This window comes from Lichenostomus cassidix, chromosome 1Aa (assembly GCF_008360975.1).
Source record: "Lichenostomus cassidix isolate B80296 chromosome 1Aa, HeHo_3.0, whole genome shotgun sequence".
Taxonomy (NCBI): Eukaryota; Metazoa; Chordata; class Aves; order Passeriformes; family Meliphagidae; genus Lichenostomus; species Lichenostomus cassidix.
Genome location: NC_139480.1, coordinates 26,100,565 through 26,119,997, shown reverse-complemented (window position 1 = coordinate 26,119,997; position 19,433 = coordinate 26,100,565). Strand labels below are relative to the sequence as shown.

Sequence of the window (19,433 nt, the reverse complement as noted above, 5' to 3'; positions counted from 1 at the left end):
CATAAATGGGTGGTTCTTTCCTCTTAGTGGGAACCTCCAACCAAGACTGTTGAAGTTAAGTGGTGTTAAAATAAAAGCAGAAAGGACAAGAAACAGTTTGAGCAGCTAAATTTTAATGAGAGATGCAGGTATCTCTAAGATATCTCCTTACAATTGCCCTGAGGATTTATTTTCCCCTTTATCAGAAGGCAGAGATTCAGGATTTTGTTTCTGATCACAGTCCATTTTTACTGCTGAGGGAACAGCACACCAGAGAAAGAAATTCCATGTTTCCCCAGAAAGAGATATCCTCATGTATGATTATAAGGGCAGAAAGAAACGGTCAGACCTTCTCATCTTTGAAACATACTTCACTGTATGAGCAAGTTAATTTTCTACTTACCCTCTCATGGGACACTGAGGGTAGAGACAGATTGGGAGATTTTCCTGCTGGGCGAGTCTCAGAGAGAGCGGAGACTGGGCCTACGAGCTCCTCAGCCTCCCTTATGCAATCTCGGATAGAGTGGGGGATAGAAGTCGCATTCCACTTGGCAAAGCAAGAGTTTGTAGTCTGGGAGCAAAAATGGGATAATTTTTCTTTGCGGCAAACTTTAAGTGGCAAACCGCTTTATTTAAAGAGCATCTCCTGATCTTTCCTCTATGTTGTTTTGACTCCACTACCACTGACAAAGTGCTCAGTAGATCTATCTGCTCTAGGTAGTTTCCAAGAACTGATCTTAAGTCTGGCTAAGCTTCAGTATTACTCCTTAAGCCCTCAGGTAATAGCATGAGGACTTAAACAGAAAAGAGATTAAAAATTAAATCAAGAGCCAATTGAATAACTGAAGAAACAAGAGACGAGAAAACAACTAATGAGAAACCAATAAAGAATTTCTAAAATAAAGGACCCTGGAGTTGGTTTTTATCAGAGGCAAAACTTCTGGTAGACATGAAAGTGTTGAAAGGAGAGCCTTTAACACAGTTCATATGTTCTCATCTTTCTCAGCTTCAGCAAGAGATGCATTGTGTGATGGCAGGGATTAAAACAGCAGCTGTGTTAAAGAAAAGCACTTTTGGAAAATAGGTCCATTAAGAAGAAAAGACGAAATAAGGGTTCAATATTGGCCAGCTTACCAACCTCATTTTGCATTTCAATATACTCAAAAAATACGCATTTCATACAGACCGATGTGACAGTATTTGAAGGCAAGAACACAATTAATTGTTTTCTCTGGAGTACCAAAATGTCTGTCATTCTTTTCTGAAACCACACTGAAAAATGGGAATTGCCACATGGAACGTGTTATTATCTCACAGTGGCTAGGATTAGCTTTCTCAGAAGAAATAAAGGGGAGCTCAACAAGGACAACTGCCACAGTAACAGTTTTTCATTCTTTTTCTTCTTCCCTAGATTGAACAAATGCTGTTGTTCCACACAAACAGGCTGTGTCATATGGTTAAGTCTCTGTATCTCTCACTTCAGTGAGTAAATCTAAAGAAACAGACCTACCACTAAAGAAATCAAGCAGAAATGTGATCAAGCACTATGTATTCCATTCACATCTCTTACATCTAAAATATTTTAGAGTATTTGCTTATAAAAACATAAAAATCCCTTGAAAATTTACAACAGTGAATCGACACTGAATCTGCTCAAAGTTCAATATAAGCCTTTATCTTCTTCTGAGCTATTTGTGCTATGATGACTCCCAACAAACTTCTTACCTGTGAAGTTTCCGAAGGAGTCGGGTAGATGGCACTGCAGGGTCTCTCTCTGGGAGACAGGCAAGAGTTTTCTCGGGAATGCTTATGTTTATCAGACAACAGAGGAGAAGCTAGAATAGAAATGTGCCAAATGATTAAATTCAGGCATTGAAACGCAGACATTTCAATTCTATGCTTATGACAAAAAAAATCCTCTGTCTCAAATAATTCAGATTCTTCACATAATTGGCTATATTTGATGTCTGAGCAGTGACATCATGCAGAAATTTGGCTGTGTAATGTATCAAGAGTTTAATATGGTTTACCATGGCCGATGAGCACTGACCTCTGGCACTGGATGGAGCAGAACTGGTCACATTAGGTGAAGCAGAGTGAGTAGAACTCAGGCTTGAGGTAGATGGACTAGGCTGTGTATAGAAGAGATGCTGTTGTTACCACATCACACTTACTAGTTTGAAAAACAAAAACTTATAGCATCCTTTTCACTAGAACAAAGAATTTCTAACTCCTTAGAGTAATTTATCAGTAGTTCAAAATAGCAAACCTGTATAAAGAGCATTAATCTAACTACAGAAAGATGTGGTAAAATACTATATAAATAGAAATGCAATTAATACAGTAAAATAATTACATCATAGTGTGACAACTTCACAGAAAATCTATGCAAGGTCAGTACTCCATTGCTACTTGTTACATTTGTAAAAAATTAATGCTCTAGTTGAAACACGAGAAAGCAGTTACACAAAAAAAAGTTATTTCTAAGTGAATGAACTTAACATCTCATTTAAAGATTTGGTTTTTAAAAGAAGCATCAGCAATAGATTTGAGATTTCTGAATGAAATAATAGAAGCATTAATTTAGTAAATAGCCTTGTAAGAAAGATTCTGTACAGTTTGAAGAATGACAGTAAATTATACCTGCATGTTAAAAACTTCATCGGAACTTTCTGACTGCCCAGTGATGTTGCTGACTTCAGCAGAAGCTTGGGATGACAGTGATGAGGATGAATACCGATTGACAGCTGGGTAACTCAAGGGGCTAATATAAGAATAATGAAGTACAAAATGGTTAACTAATTGTCAGTCATAATTTCTCACATGAAAACAGCACGTTTATTAATCTTTAAAGTTTAATTGGGGGAGGGGAGGGGAGGGGAGGGAGGGGAGGGGAGGGAAGGGAGGGAGGGGAGAGGAAGGGAGGGGAGGGGAGGGGAGAGGAAGGAGGGAGGGAGGGAGGGAGGGAGGGGAGGGAGGAGGGAGGAGGGAGGGGAGGGGAGGGGGAGAAAGGAGTTAGAATATATATACCCCCTATTCAAGGCTGAACACACTTCAGGCAGACCATAAAAGAAAGCATGCATGTAATAGAAGTATTTATGGGTCATCCTTCAAGAGTATACTTCAAAAATACATCCATTACTAGTATTTAACTTGCCTGCGTCGTGGTATTACCCTGGCAGCATCAGGGCTCATGGAAACAGGTATGGAATTCCGGCATACACGAGGACTTCCATTTGAGAAATGAACAGGGCTAGCTTGTACACAGGCAGAAAACTCCTGGTGAGTAATTAAAAGAAGATTAATTAAAATGAACATAATATCATTAAGCATTTTGTAAGATACAGATATGTATATAACTATATATAAAAGCAGTTATATCTGCATTTTGGATCAGCTTCATCATTAGTATGAAAAATATTTTAACTTTTCAGTAATGATAGTAAAATGTGACTATTAGTAAAATGTGACTACTTTTCTCTGCATGGTGTGGGAAGTTTATGTTTCTTATTGCTTTGTGGCACCACAAGAAGGCTACAAGCTGTAATGGGGACAAACAACCAAAAGATGTCACTGTTTGTTGCTTGGGAAAATGAACCAACCTTTGATGCAGCTGAACAGTCTCCTGGTCTGTCCATGCACCTGCTCACATACCTGTATTCCCAAGCTTGACTTCATCACAAAGAACTGATCCACCAGCTTTTTGTGCAACGGCCTCATGTCCTGTGGCACCACCTTCTCGTGCACTGCCAAGCCAAATTCTAGAATCTGGGCCTGCAGAAAGGAAAAAAAAAAATTTTAATCCATATTCTTTAAGCTCTAGTCACCAATTAGGATATTAATCTAAAAAAAATCAAATAAAATGCACATTGCCTAAAAACATCTGTCTAAATCTCTGAAAGACCTATAGCCAAACAAGGCCTAAGACCAAAAGCAGTAACACACAGGAGGATTTAAAGCCTCTTCCCATTCAACTTTGCCAAAGGTTTTACCTATGCAAATTCAACCGTAATATAAAAAAACTGTATGGATAATGGTGAAAAATCTGACTAAATGACAGCTTTATGAAGGAACAGTTCTAATCCCCAAATAAAAGCCATTTTCTACAAGAACAGTTGTAAAAAGCATGAAACAACAGCAATGGTCACATCCACCAGAGACTCTGTAATATATTTGCAATGAAGTCCATGGTCCCTTATCCTATTTCAACTCCCCAGAGACCTCTGTAAGTGGTGGCTTGTTGTATATTCTTGACACAAGGCAAGACAGGCTTCAGAATTACATTGCTAAAACTTTAATCTTGCTCAAAGTTGGTCACATGCATTCAAAAGATTGGTTACATGAGGAATCAGATAAATTTAAAAACAAAATAGCTTCAGTGTGCTGTAATATCTTTGGAAGAGAGCTCCTGGCTGATGTTCTCAGGCAGCCTGCGAGCGGGCATGCAGCTGCACAGCATCCCTGACCTCGGGTCAGGACTGCAGCACATCCATTCACTCACACAGCCTTCCCAGCCCTTCTGAATGCTCCCGTTAAATCATCTGTGGGTGCCAGACAGGGTTCAGCTGCTATCGCTTGGAACTCACATTTTCGGTACAGGAAGTTTTTAACTATAGTTTTACATTGTAAAGATTAGTGAGATTAACTATAGCTTGGGAAAAAAAAGTAATAATGTAAATAACTATACATTGTGTCAGTGAAATTACAGTGAGCTTAGTGAATCTATTCTGATTTATACTGAGGACCTTGGCTGATCTGAGCAAAAGATACCACAATGCTGATGAAAAATGGAATTTCCATCTTGCCAAATTCGAACACTGTGACCCTTTCTATTCCAAGCTGGCAATAAAATTTGAAATTTCAGCATGCTGCATAGAACAAAAATAGATAAATGCCAGTTAAAAAAGCTGAAATATTAGTAAAGGATTTGTTTCTAAAAAATCTCAGCATTTTCAAATGGAAACACTTTATATTTGCGGCTGGTAGGTCATTGTCTTATAAATGAATGGAGAAATAATGCAAAAAACATATAATGCATAGAACACTCATCTGCCTAAATTAATCACTTTGTATTTATCTTACTGCCGACCTGCTTTGCCAATTACTACTAGATATCTTTCACTGCAATAAGATTTTGAATGCTTTTTTGCTCTTATAGCAAACCTTGTAGTGAAAATATTTTTCTGTAAAATTGGTAAAATATAAATATACGCTGAAGCCATTAAATGTTTCAATTAAATAATATTTATTCTGTAGCAGTGATATAATATTTCTGTATGAGCATTATAAGACAGGCCTCTCACTCAGCCTTTATTTTACACAAAATAGTTTGAAGTGATTAAGGTGATGATGGAAAAGACTAGGGAAAAAATATTAACATGGCCCAGAAACCTGCTTGTATAGAAAGTTACTCTCTACTTGGAATCTAACTCAGAAAACACTGAAGACCACAGGACAATTATTAATCGCTGATGTTTTTTATTTTATTTGGGGACATTTTTAGCTAAAACAGCTGAGAAGCCCACCTTGTCAGTCTCTCCCCCAATTTACCTGCTCAAGCATCAGTTCTCTCAAGCGTGTGATCTTCTCTCCATCCTCTGGATGGTTCAAGACATATTCTTTGACAAAGAATGCCTAAACAGAATAAAATTACAAAGTAAAACAAAGTGAGTAAAAACACACCACTTTTCTTTCTTTTTAAAAGGAACAAGTTTCTAGAAAATATTTTCAAATATTTTCAACATTCCTTTCAACTGCAATAAGGGATAGTACATGTTAAGTAAGTAATTAATCATATAGTCATTGGTGGAGACTAGGCAAAAAAATGTAGCCACTCTTGAATGGAATTTTTGAGTTGTTCAATATCTAGGACAGATCCTGAAGCAAATACTGAAACCTGCAAATCAGAGTTGCAACCAAGCACAGGTCACCTGAACTAAGTATCTCTTCCCCAGTATTGTGACAGAGAAGTTTCAAGTAACTGCAAAGAGTTTGATTTTCCTCCTTTTTCATACTAGGAGCTTCATTACTCGTTAAATTCCACAACAGTGTGGCATTGTATGCTATTACATGCATTGCAGCTGTGACATTATCTTCTTATTCTCTCTTAATATAAACAATGTTTTGAAGAACTGAGTGACAATGATGTCAACAAGATAACAGTTTGCACTTCAGGAGCACATGACCAACATCCAGCTGTGTTCATGAGCTTACATGACTTTGCAGTGCATCTCTGATGCTCAAATTGCACCAGCTATAATACCCCAAAGTCATTTTACCCACCAGCAATGGTCTGGACATAGCACTCCCTCAGTTTGTTCAAGATTGCATCTTTATTAATATAGCAACTATTCTCCCCTGCAAGGGGATTATATTAAGTTTACAACAATTCTTGACACTACATCTATTTCACATGGTCCTTTCCCTGCAGATAAGTAAATTTTAGAAAGTCTTGTTTAAATTGTTAAAAGGAGCCCTCTGATACTTGCTAAAATCCCAACCCCCAAATTTCTGCCAGCTGATGTTTTGGTTTTTGTTCCCCTCAGCTACAAGCTAAATGTTCTTCCAATATCAAGCAGGTGATGTCCTAGTGGTTTTGGTTTTATGCAGATCTATAATTAAATCTGTGAGTTAGAGATGTAATAATCAAACTTCAAACAAAATCTTAAATACTTATCAGAATTTGACTAAATCCAGTTACATTTTTGGAACAAATGGCTTCTAAAAGTTAATCATTAAATGGCCTCTACTGTTCTACCACATGTAAAGGAGTGAGAGGAAATGTAAGTTATAGTACAAATTGCAGTTAAGAGGTGGTAATGAGCACAAAAACAACTCTTCATGTTTTCCAAAAGTGTTTAGAAAGCTTTTTTTAAAAATCAGTGGTTCAGTCTACAGTCATTTTTTAACATACACAGAGGTGCTGCATAATAACTATGACTTGTTTAAATTTTCCTGGAATCTGTTCCTGTATTGAAACTAGTGAATGAATAGCTTTAACATGTGCAATACCAAGGTGCAGAATAATTAGAGATAGCTGCTTTTTCCCCATCAGAAGAGAAAAAAAAATACAGGCAAATACTTTAAAAAATAGGGGAAAAGGATGACAGAATCAAGAAGGCAACAGCTGGGCAAAGGACACTTCTTAAAACTTGGAAGTTGTCTGAAGGGAATGAAGATATTAGTAAACACATGGTCACTGACTGAATCTTAAGCTTCATACAGGACAGAAGGGAAAAGCAAGTGAAACACACAGGCAGGGAAAAGCATTTACAGAGAACAGGGTAACAAGAAAGGTAGACGAGAAGAACTGGCGAATCAACAGGAAGATATACAAAGACTGAACAAAGGGACATGCAAAGAGAAGAATTAGGGTGAAATGGAAGAATAAAAGCCTCAGAATTACTGCTAACAGTTTTGATGTTTACAAAACAAATTACTGCAAAGTCCTATTTTAATATAGTGAGAGGCAGAGGGCAGAAGGGAATCGAAACATGAACACTGTCAAGGAGATCAAGAATTACAGCCAACAACAACAATAAGAAAGGAGCAAGCTAGAACCTTTAATATGCTTGTGAAGAATGGAAGCTGTGCAGAGACACTGAGCTAACTATGACACTACTAATTCAAACCAGACATAGTTCTGACATGACTGTATTTCTCCAGGGACTCTCCTCATGATGCTTTACTATGCTAAACAGTTTTGTTGTTGTTTAAAGGCAGTTAGGAAACATCAAAAAATGTTACTGCTTTGCTTTAGTCTCACAAATTCCATAACACTGCAGTTTTGACGACAGATTCTAATACTATACCGGGCTCAATTTCTTGTAGTTTATTTAGGATGTAGTTTTATCAAATTTAACACTGTTGAGTGAACACTGAATCTCAGCCTTTAAGACAAGTGGATAGAATGTTCTTCAACTCAATATTTTCAAAACAAAAACCAGCAGACTCAAATATTTCACAAGACTGCTAAGAGAAAGAGGAAGATCAAGCTGGGCTGCAAAAAAAAATCCTTTCCTTTTACTGCAGTTTCAAAATTCCATAGAACTTTGTGTACATACAGCATCCCAAACATTTAACGTTCTCCTAAGGTGATTCAGAAATTATAATAATGAGGAGCAACTGCTGGAAAAAAATCCAGCATTAGACATTTCTAATTTTTTGTTTTAAATACCGCCCCCCCTCCCCCCCCCAATAGCTTTCCTTAAAAACTTGGAAAAGAGACACAAGAAGATTCTAGAAAGTTCTGATTCTTCATGATAATAAATATTGTTGAGAATTTTAGATATATACATATACATATACATATACACACACACATACACATATATATAAAACCTAGAACGTCAGCACAAAAAAGTAAATTTGCTAGTCAGCCACAAGTAGCTCCTGTCCTATACTAGGCAATGTATTACAATAATATACTTACAATCAAATATTTAATTGAAAATTTCCAAATAAATCAATGAAGAATGCAGGGCAATTGTGAATTGAGTCATCACTGGAGTAAGTTTATGGTACTATCTCCAGCAAAATGGTTATTTCAATAAACTATACACCTTTAACATTACCTAACCCGAAGCTGCAATATAGGCACAATTATAATTATAGAATATAGTACTTTCTGTCCTTAATTCATACAGAGGAGCTGCATCTGTACAGAGAAAGAAATTGGATTTTTAATAAACAGAAAGTAAATTGCTTACCTCTTGGTATCTAGCAACTCCACCATTAACTGCTGCATCAATGACACCATTTAGACACATTGTGAGAGGGTTAATGTTCTGCATCTGTCGAGTTTGACACTGACTAATCAGTGTTCGTAACTGCTGGTTCTTATTTTCTAAGACTTCAATAGCATTCTCAAGGGGACTCATCTCCACCTGAAAGAGGAGTGAGAAACATTGCAAACAACTTAATCTTCAGTTGAGAGATGAAATATATTGAAGGTAATTTTTGATTTCTTAAAATAAAACAATATTATTCTCTGTCCTAGAGTACTGGGGCAGAGAAAATACCTGTCATCTGGGCTACAGTCCCTGAGTATACTCTCTGAGCACAGAGATATTTGATGTTTTGTTGGAATCAGTGACCATGATTTCATCATGTAATCGATGATCAAAATAAACAACGGTCACTCTTTTGTAGAATCATTATCTGACCTTGAGAGATGACCCAGCCCTTGCTGCAAAACATTTACATACTTCCAACCGGTGGTAGAACCCTTGGAATTCAGGATTAAACTCTACCTAAAATGGGCTTGGGGTTGGGGAGCTTCACCAGTTTGAGGGTACAGAGCAGAGCTTAAGTATTGGTGAGTTAAGTTTCCCCACCCACAATGAAGACACCAACAAGACATTATGGATCAGGAATCTGAATGAAAGCTTTGAGCTAAAATGATGATCAAGTTATAGTTGAAGGCAGTCCTTGAGCACCATGTGCTTCTCATCTCTCAAGGGTGAGGAAGTTCTTTCACAGGTAGTGTGAACTGCCAGAAAAACCAAAAGCTGCGTGATGGGAAGAGTACAGGCCTGCAGCTGCTATAATTTACCAAAACATACAAGGACAAATCTGAGTCATGACCTCATAGATGCCCAGGAAAAATTATTACAGTTTACTTTTGGAAATGGTGACTATAATGGTAACGTGATAGTTAACTGAAGGTCTTCATATTAGTGGTCATATTAACCTAGCAAGGACTCAGCAGGAGTCAACTAACATAATTTCTCATGTCACGCACAATTTTTTGGTTTTTATTAAACTCCACTTTTGGTTTTCTACAGGACAATATTAAGATGGAGAACAAATGACATTTCCTGCTATTATAAAAGAAAAACACAACAGAGTTTTAGAGCAAAAAAATTGTATTATGGTACCCTCATATTTAATGGGATTATTCTAAGACTGGCTTTGACAAGAAGGAAAATAGTTATAGATGTTATACTCCAGGGCTCAGCAACTGACCAATTATTCAGAGATCTTTGTAGGAGGAGCACTCCTCCGAATATATCTGGAATCTATTTAAGGATTTCCTAAGAAATAGAACAAGCCAGGAGAAGAAATTACAATGTGTCAGTAACAGACTGCTACATTAGACCCTATTCCTACAGGTTCTGTTCAGCAGCTCATGGCATGTATTACAGTAGAGGAACTTGGAGAATATTTACTTTTCAAGGACACTGAAGGATACATTAAGCTATAGATATTCTAAGTAATAAATGTTACATGGTGCTGAGTTTTAAGGAAGTAATTTGCTGACATTAAATGTTGCCTTTGGGTGCCAATTATTGTTCTCAACTTGTTTTTCCTCAACTGTTTAAATGAATACTAAGGCTGGTTTTTAATAATACGTCTCAAGACAAGAGAAATTAGACAACTTGACATACTGTGTAAATAATTTTGTTGTAGCCACCTGGAGACCTTGGTCAAAGAAATTACATATGGATAACAAACCTTAAAGCAGTTCATTGAATAACACATGATTAAGGAAGTAAACCAACCCACAATATGTATTGACGAGTCTCTTACTCACCACTTCACGTTTTTCTACTTCAAACCAACGAGATATTCCAGGTAAACTCTGCACCAAGATCAGTGTGGTTCTCTCTACCCACAGACTCTAAAATATACAAAAGCAATTTATTTCCCTATTTGACTCAATGTCTTCTTTAATTATTACCAGTTTTCTTTATGAATATCTTAAGTAACAGAATACATGAAAAAAAAAACTAATAACATCCGAATTCCTACTGAAATGTCTGTCCCATAAGCCTATGACACTCACTTTTCTCCTTACTTTCTAGGTCCTACTACTAAGCAGTGATTTCTGCTCATTCTTTACTCTTGAACTTTATTATTTGTTGTCCCCAAATCTCCAAATGTCACTCACAACTGAACTGGTATTTTAATATTTATTTTCTATGCTAACATCTGGGAAGAACAAGAGTTCAGAAGCAGAACAACTTACAGATCACAGAGCATGATCAGCACTCCTCTGAGATGCCCTGTTTGAGATTCCAGAATGCATGGCTGATGGGATACGTAAATGTACTACTGGTAAAACTTTGTGCAAGAGGCTTGCAAAATGACAAATCAACACATAGGATAGTGCTTACACAAAATATATTTATAAGCTGTACAGTTAAAACAAAGCCTAAATTTAAATTAGAAGACAAAAGTGACTCAATTTAGCTGATTTATTACCCTTACAGTTCTTTCTTCTAAATTTATTATGAAGTTATTATGGGATAACTCTTTTTGTCTGTCTATCAGAATATATTCTACATCAGTACATGTTTCTAGTGGGTCAGAATTAAAATTACAGCAGCAGATGAATTTTTACTGTGATATTTTTATTAGGAGGAACAGAAGGGATTTACATATTAGGAACTATTGCTTTTCCCTGAGACAATCTCGAAGTTCAGGGATAGTCTTTAGTCTTGATATCACAGGAACAGGTCATTTTACTGCAGTTTAGTCCAAACTGTCCCTCCCTGGCTCTAGAGAGAGATAACCTTAGGCAATCCTATTCACACTCCAGATTACCTTCTTAACAATGTTTTCCCATCTGCCTAAGAAACTTTTCCAAGACTACTCTGCTCACTCCAGTTCTGCCTTCTATATATCACAGATGCAAAAAACCAAAGGAATTTCTTCACTCCTATTCACATATACAGCAAGACCTTTGCCTCTCCCATGTATTTTTGATATCATTTTATTAAAAATAAGTGAAATAGTCAAACCTGAGATATTGTCTCGTCTAGAGAATTGGTTATACCACACTCGGTTGAATAATGCAAATACAGATGATGTTTCAATTAGGCAGCTGTTGTTGATGTTACAAATAAATCCATATGTCCAGTAGATCAGGAAAGGGCATGACACTTTACCTTGAATTCATTTTCCTTGTCCTTGGTCCCTTTGTGAAATGGCCTGTCATATCGGAACCGCCAGATGTGATTTACTTTGTAAAAGCTCTTGATATTATCAGGAATGCCATCTCTCTGCAAGACTTCCTGGTTTTCTGGAATTGGTGTCACTGCATAAATCTGCAAATCTGTATGTTAAGAGTTAAGGCTATCCCACTTTATTCAAATTAGCAAAGCATATTGACTCCTGAAGCATTACAGAAGAAAAATTCTTTAAAAAGTTTGTATCATGAAATGCTTCTATACTATTAATGGTTTGGGAAAGGAACCAGGGAGATTTTTTGATCGTTTGAGGTTTCTTTGTACTGTTTTGTTGAAAATTTCATCTTTATTTTTAAAATAGAGCCACTTACATGGAACAGTACATAAAGGGATTTAATTAACTATATTCTTACACACAATATGTCATGCCATGCTAATATAATGTTGTATTGTAATAAGTTAAATTACTGTAACTTGAACTGCTACACCATTATCACAGTGGCAATAGTTCTAAAGGCATTTGTAGCTAAAGAAATAATGTCAATAACATGTAAAGGAATTTTTAAATAGAACCAAAATTACACAAAGAACTTCCAAACATAATAGAGTGAACTGGGAGAAAATGCAGGGAATTCTCACCTACCATTTATTTCAGTGGAGGCACCACATGATTGAAAATGTCTATAGGTGTACCTACATTTTTCAAAAGCATAGAAGATGTAAGTGCAGAGTGTGGCTTTGTGATTATGTGGATACACTGTGCTTCTGCCTGAAAGATGGTCTCATCTGGCTGATTAGCATGTTGCATAGCAATGGCATGTGGGAACTCATTCAACATTCGCTGCTGGAAGGCCTCCAGCCTTTCATAGTCATGTCCTCGGCAAACAAACTCCTTATTCTGAGCAGAATAAGAAAAGAAAAAGCAAGAGCAAGTTACATGAAAATAATTTGGTTTCAAACACATGCTTTTAAATATAGACTTTCCAGGCAATGTTTGCGTAATTTTAAGAAGGAAAAAATAAGAAACAAAAGGCAAAAATAAAAATTAGGACTATAGAAAGAACAGATTACTTTAGAAGAAGGAAATTTTATCATATAAGTTTTGTTTTATTCAAAAGTCTGGAAAAGTGGAATGATTACACTTTGAAGCCTAATAAAAATATGAGGGGACAAATTGTTCTTACTGGACTAAAGTATGTAATTAACATGATATATCAGACTGTATAAAACATGTAACAGGAATGTAACCGAACAAACAGTTAAGACAATGAAATGGGTTGGAAGTTGATTCCATGAGGATCTAAGAAACTTTGCTCTGATGTTATATAATTCTGAAGAAAAACACTGCATAAGAAAATTGTAGAAGGCATTCAATTTGCCTTATCCTCTAAATGTTTATCAATTGTCTGGAAAATTAAAATGATCCAGTTTTTACAACACAAAGTAAAAGAATGCTCCTGGCATTGAATTCTGAGAGTTGGGAATTTCATGGGAATTGCTACAAAAAACCAAAACAACTGTAACAGTATTATTGTTCAACTACAACCTAAAATGTGAAAGCTTTATTATGAAGTTTAGTCTTTATTCCTTCTAGAGCAAACACAGCATAATTTACAAACCACTTTGCCATAAAAAAATTAAATCAAATGTATTAAATTTGTCCTTGTTGCTGTTGCAAGCATAAATCTGTGCTGTGCAGGTTTTACTTGAGAAATGCATAAAAAGATGCATAAGCAATGAAAGATCTAAGGTTTGAAAGTAATGCACTGTTGTCCAACTTCTTCCACTACTTTTACTCTATCAGTTGCTTTCTTTACTCGTCAGTTTAGCAATCTAAATGCTAAATTGTTTCTGATTAACATTTTCAAATTGGTTTATACAGAAGTTATATTCAGATGACTATTAGGTCATCTGAATCAAGAACTACCTTCCCATCAGACTCTTTGTGCGCATTGCTTTTAAAGGGGAGAGTTTCATGCTATATTTACCATTTAGAAATTGTCATTTTCCCCACCACTAAGGCAAAGACAAATTGGGCTTTTTAGGCCTCCTCTACATAGAGGAGGTTCCTTCATCACTTATTTCAATTACCACAGGAAGAGGAACTTGGATTATGATTGCAGCTGCTCCATGAATAAGAGAGATTCTGTCCTCTTCCCAAGGTGACAGTCAATGCAGCTGAACCACTGCAGACTGTGGAAGAGGGGAACAGTGTAAACACCACTAACATTTTCAAGGGCACTTCAGTAACATCAGAATTCCAGATTAATGATCAAGAGAATTAACTTTATTATTTGTCTGTTTTAGTACATTAATTATCAATTAAATTCAGCATGTAGAAATTCTAAGTCATTAAAAAAAAAGGATCTTTGGAATTTAATTACTTAAATGCTAAGTTGCTGATTATCCCACCACCAATGGATACTACTTCTGACAGTCTTTCTCTGAGCACCCACTAGCAGAAACAGAACAGATAAAGGGAACAAACTACCATGAAACATTGGTCTCTGGAACAGTATAGGTGCATGGTTTCCAACATAAATATGAATAGTATGTTTATGTGAGACTCTAGAAGCCTAGCATTTGCCTTCACGTTAGTCAGGACCTTTTCTTAACCATGAAATATGAGGGTAAAGAATTTCTCACAGGATAAGAACTTGTATGTGGTATAAACAAAATTTAACACAGTGGAAGTGATTATGAATTACAGTATTACTCTGTTCCGGTTATTTTCATTTCACTTACCCTCAGGAAGAATGGGAACTTCTTCCCATAGAAGCCAACTCTGAAAAATTCTGGCTCCAAACGCTGTTGATCCATAATTTTATCATATAAAGATGCTTCCATCATCTGTATGAGATTAAGAAATGCAGTTAGTTTTTTTTAAAAGTGTATTTTTACCATAAGCTATCACAAAAGAGAGGGTCTTTCTGCTCTGGGGTACCAGAATTGCAATGTATCTCTGGGCAACAATTAGGACATCCAGAAGTTTCTGGATTAAGTAAAGTTTCAGATTAAGTAATTATACTTCTTAGGGATCTGAAAGTTTCCAAGAATCAAAAAAAATCCTTTAAAATATTAAGTACCTATATTAGAGAGGTAAAATAGAAAGACAGTTTGAAACATATGACCCAGTAATCTGCTAATCATCCAAACACATGGCAGTAATGTGGTCAGTTAAATCAGCAAAGTTCAATTTCCATATTCAAGACAGTTGTGTCCTAATCATACCAGATTCCAATGATTTAAGCATCAAATATGAGCTCCTTCCATATCTCACAATAGCAATTAGCATAATTTTTGATCTATACATCTGGGTTTTATTTCACTCAAAAGACTGACACAGAGGGATCTCAATGCCAAAGTCCCCTTTTTCTGATGATATTTTCACCAAAGTTTTTAATACTGTGGAAAAAAACCCAAACACGGTCTCAGGCCTATTTTAGGTAATGCAGACAGTTATTTAATATGCATATGATATCAATAGCTGCCTAATTATACTGCTATGAGAAATCCCACACCTCCGCTTTTGGATTAACATAGGTGGCACAGATATAGTAAAAGGATGTTTCAAACACAAAACACATTCAGCACAATTAATTAAACATGCATAAACTAATCATTTTATTCACACGATGATAGTCAGTTTGCTTTTGCTTATAGGATTCTGCCATTGACATAGCTAAATATATATGGAATAAGCAGATAACAGGGAGTCCTGCCACATAGCTCTGTGTTGAGAATTTTGCATAATGTTGTTAAGCAGCTCTGGATTAAAGGGACTTCACTCAGTCCTCACAGCAAGCATCCTACATGTACAGGAAATTTAAAAGGGAAGCTGTAATACACAACTGAATCCATCAGAAGCAGATAAGAAAAGGGAAGACTGAAAAATCTTTAAAATACACTATCTGAAAGAATGAGAAACAATGCTTTGAGTTCCAAAATGAAAGAGACAACAGGAAGACTGTACCAAGAAAGATTCATTTTTACTATACAATATTTAACAGACAATATTTTTAAACAGTAAATTAAAAAAATGTAAAGGTGTACATTGTTTGTGGCAAGCTCTTTGCTAGCAATTACAACTGCAAAATAAGCTGCTGCTCCTAGTGAAGGACTGCATAGAGCACATTCCCTGGATTTTCCTGCATAAGCATGCATACAAAAAGGATGCTGTACAGGTGCAAACATTGGAAGAACATTAATTTTATAATAAAATCAAGCAGCCTGGTCAGTGGAAAGTGTCTAGCAGGGCGGCTGGAACCAGATGATCTTTAAGGCCCCTTCCAACCCAAATCATTCTGTGAAGATACAATTTTCTCATTTTTCTTCAAAAAGCTCATACCCTTTTTCTATAATTCTTATTGTAGAAAAAATCTCCTCAGAGTAAAAAATAAGATTTGCAAACCAAACCTAAGGACCACTCTGTGGTAAATTTAATTTTAAGTAATGTTTTATAACCTGAACTAAAAAGCTTTTGGATTCCTGATTGATGAAAAGTATTCAAATACATTACCCTCATCTTGCTGAGGTTTCTGTAGTCATAGTAGCTCTCATACTGTTCTGCAATTTTCCTGCACAAGATAATGCCATTTTCCCAACACTGCAAGCAAGTAAAAGATATTCAGTAATTCAAAGCAACTGTTTGATAATTTGTGATTTATTAGTGGTCTGTTCTATCTATACTAAGTCATGCTTCTTGTAACTGAAAATATTTGAACAAACTGTCCACTAAACATACTGATAGCTTCTGAGTAATACCAATAAATTCTTTGAATAATTAAAAACACATTTAGAGACTTATTTAATAAATTTTTTTTGAACTATGCACAAAATGTAACTCGTTACAAGAGGGAGGGAAAACTCTTTTGATACTACATGAAATGGATTCAACACAGTATGATTTTTACATTTTAAAACTGTATTCTTAACACATCTTTGTTAATTTTCGTAGCCTGGAAAATAGTTCATTGCGCTGTGTAAGTTAAACTCTGTAATTACACAATTGTTTGAAAAACATGTTAATCAACATCCGTTCAATTACATTTATTAGGCTTACATGGATTTTACAGTAGCTACACAAAATTGTAATGCATTGTCTTGTTTGTCAGCAAGACAAATCAGAGCACTAAATGTATATAAAATTTTAGACTACAAGATAATTACACTTGCTTAATTCAGAATAAGGATTTGCAGTGATGACAATAAACTGTGATCCCCCAAACAAATTTATTTTTAGTTTCTAAAAGATACAACATGATATTGTAAGGTGTAAACATACTCTCCATAATCCTTGCTTGGTTACTAAGTGAACTTCATTAGCTTAATAAGGCTCATTTTTGCCACCTTTTAAATGGGAAGAAATTATGCCATGTTTTATAAAATGCTTTGAGAGTTACAAAGCCAACCGCTACACAAGTGGAAATTATTCTCATCTATAAGTGGGGGATTTCTCGGATACAAACACAGCATAAGAGAAAACCTACTGCATCACTAAGTAACTGCTTAATCAGGCAAGGTCAAACACTTCTCAATATAAGAAAAAACTGCAATCCTGGCTCTAATATCCTAAAATGAATAAATTACCCTTCCCAGACGCACTCAGTAAAATAGGACTACTTTACCTTTCCCCTGTCAAAGTTTTGAATGATGGTCAGATGGAGGCACTCCTTACGCTGCCACTCTGACTGCATGGGGTAGTTGAGAAATTCCCTCAGCGGCCGATCAGACCACTCCAACAGCTCGTCGTACAGCAGCAGTGTGTAGGCAGCCTCTGCAAGACAAATCACAGCATGGCACTCACCAACACCAAACAAACAGCACAGACAAACAAGAGATGGGGATGCTTTTCTTGAGATGCACCTTTTTAATGGGTAACTGATTTATTTTGGGTATTAAGCAGATGGTAGCACTGGTTTTGGACAGAGTTGCTATCTACAGCTACAGTAAATTAATCTTAAGATTTTCACATACTATTTAAGGTGGAGTCACTGAGACAGTTTTCTTGGAGTCTGACAATACAAAGGAGGCAGAGAAATTAGGAAACCATTTCCTGCTTAGCCCCAGTCTTCCTTACTGCTAAGGAGAAACTCTCAATGACCCTGCTGTCTGAACAAAGGAACAAGGACTGGAGATTGAGGAACACCAGTAGTGAAAGAGGAAAGAAGACAAGACTGTGGACACAGTCCAAAAGACATCAGGGCAGGGAGGAGAACAGGGAGGAAGATGTGTGCTTAACAGAATGCAGTCTTTCCATAGAGAAATAAATCCCTGATAGCTGAGCCTTACCAGTTGGCCATAACAAGCAATTTAGAAGTACAATACTTTTCTTCTTTTCAATTTTTAAAATTTTATTTAGTTTTTGGGTTTGGCAAGAATCAAATCTGTTGTTGCTCTCTAGTCAAAGAGCTGTGTAGTAATCTTTACATCATGGCTGGAATACAAAAATTATTACTATTATTTTTACTTTGATTTCAGGAATTCCTCAGAAACAGTACACTAAAATAATATTAAAGGAGTCTTTTTATTGGAAAGTTAGACTTTGGCAAATTACAAAACACCAGAATTACTACTGGCTATGACAATTCAATTTGGCTGAGCATATGTATTATTGATTTCCAAGTTAGTATTCACAGTTTATGTTTCCACTCAAAGGACCACTTTGCATGAGTGAGTCAGTACAAAGATGGGCCATGTTCTAGAGATGTGCATTGCAGAAAGAAGTTCCCTACCGGACTTATTTTGTTGCAGGTTTTATAGGTTGTACATCAGGCAAAAAATAACTTGCAGCAACGTGGAGTTTCAGGATTCCATGTGCTCTTTTGTTCCTCTGCTTTGTATACCATTGGTTCATTTTGAAATACGCTGTGCTGTACCTCAAAACCTATTGGTGTGTACCCTCCTGCCAATCTTCCCTTTGTCCTCCTGGGACTGGCTCAGAGAGAGCCAGCCCCTGCCCCCTCTCCTTCCCCTTAAAAGGCAGAGCCTGGACCAGCTCGACGTCTTTCCATCTCTGGGCTGCTAGCATCCCCTCCCTGCCTTGTGTCCCTTCCCCCTTCTCCTTCCCTGCACCCCTTTTCCCGTTACCCCAAATAAACATCCCTAGTAGAACAGAGATGGAGTCCAGTTCTTTCCTAGTCTCCTATATTCCTGGTTGAATTGACGCGGTTAGAAGACTGCCGCCATGCCGCAGAACCTCGGGGGCCGCTCGCCCCGGATCCGGTGGGATTTACAAGAACCAGAGACCCGGTCCGGGGGGGAGCCGGCCTGTGCCACCCTCCCGGACCGCGATACAACAATAACTATAAAGTACTGAAGTACTTTTTGTGCTAAGCTAAGTTGGCCCCAGACAACCATATCCTGCTGCTGACTGTGCCATCTGAGTTCCCATAAGACAGGTGACTTAAGCCGAACTCTACAGTATTTTTTTCTAGCAGTAGTGTTCCTCTCCACATCCAACTAAGAACCTGTGGATAGAGAAATATCACTGCAGCAGATATTTGTGGGAGAGAGTGCTTTGAATCTCAGTGTTGTAAAATG

General features: G+C 36.7%; 1 protein-coding gene across 4 annotated transcripts in view; it reads right to left on the bottom strand.

Annotated features, from left to right (window-relative positions):
• The window catches only part of DOCK4 (dedicator of cytokinesis 4), a 246,548-nt gene that overhangs the window by 12,608 nt on the left and 214,507 nt on the right, over positions 1-19,433 (bottom strand). For 2 of the 4 annotated variants that reach the window (XM_085043039.1, XM_085043049.1), the window contains 14 exons: positions 17,519-17,667; positions 16,411-16,497; positions 14,637-14,741; positions 12,648-12,789; positions 11,871-12,037; positions 10,514-10,600; positions 8,688-8,864; positions 5,530-5,613; positions 3,634-3,753; positions 3,137-3,258; positions 2,623-2,743; positions 2,030-2,111; positions 1,705-1,814; positions 383-550 (listed from right to left, as the gene is read on the bottom strand). In XM_085043039.1, the coding sequence (XP_084899165.1) occupies positions 383-550; positions 1,705-1,814; positions 2,030-2,111; positions 2,623-2,743; positions 3,137-3,258; positions 3,634-3,753; positions 5,530-5,613; positions 8,688-8,864; positions 10,514-10,600; positions 11,871-12,037; positions 12,648-12,789; positions 14,637-14,741; positions 16,411-16,497; positions 17,519-17,667 (1,721 nt within the window). The remainder of the gene's footprint in view (positions 1-382; positions 551-1,704; positions 1,815-2,029; positions 2,112-2,622; positions 2,744-3,136; positions 3,259-3,633; positions 3,754-5,529; positions 5,614-8,687; positions 8,865-10,513; positions 10,601-11,870; positions 12,038-12,647; positions 12,790-14,636; positions 14,742-16,410; positions 16,498-17,518; positions 17,668-19,433) is intronic. The other 2 variants (XM_085043060.1, XM_085043068.1) reach the window with 1 other exon arrangement.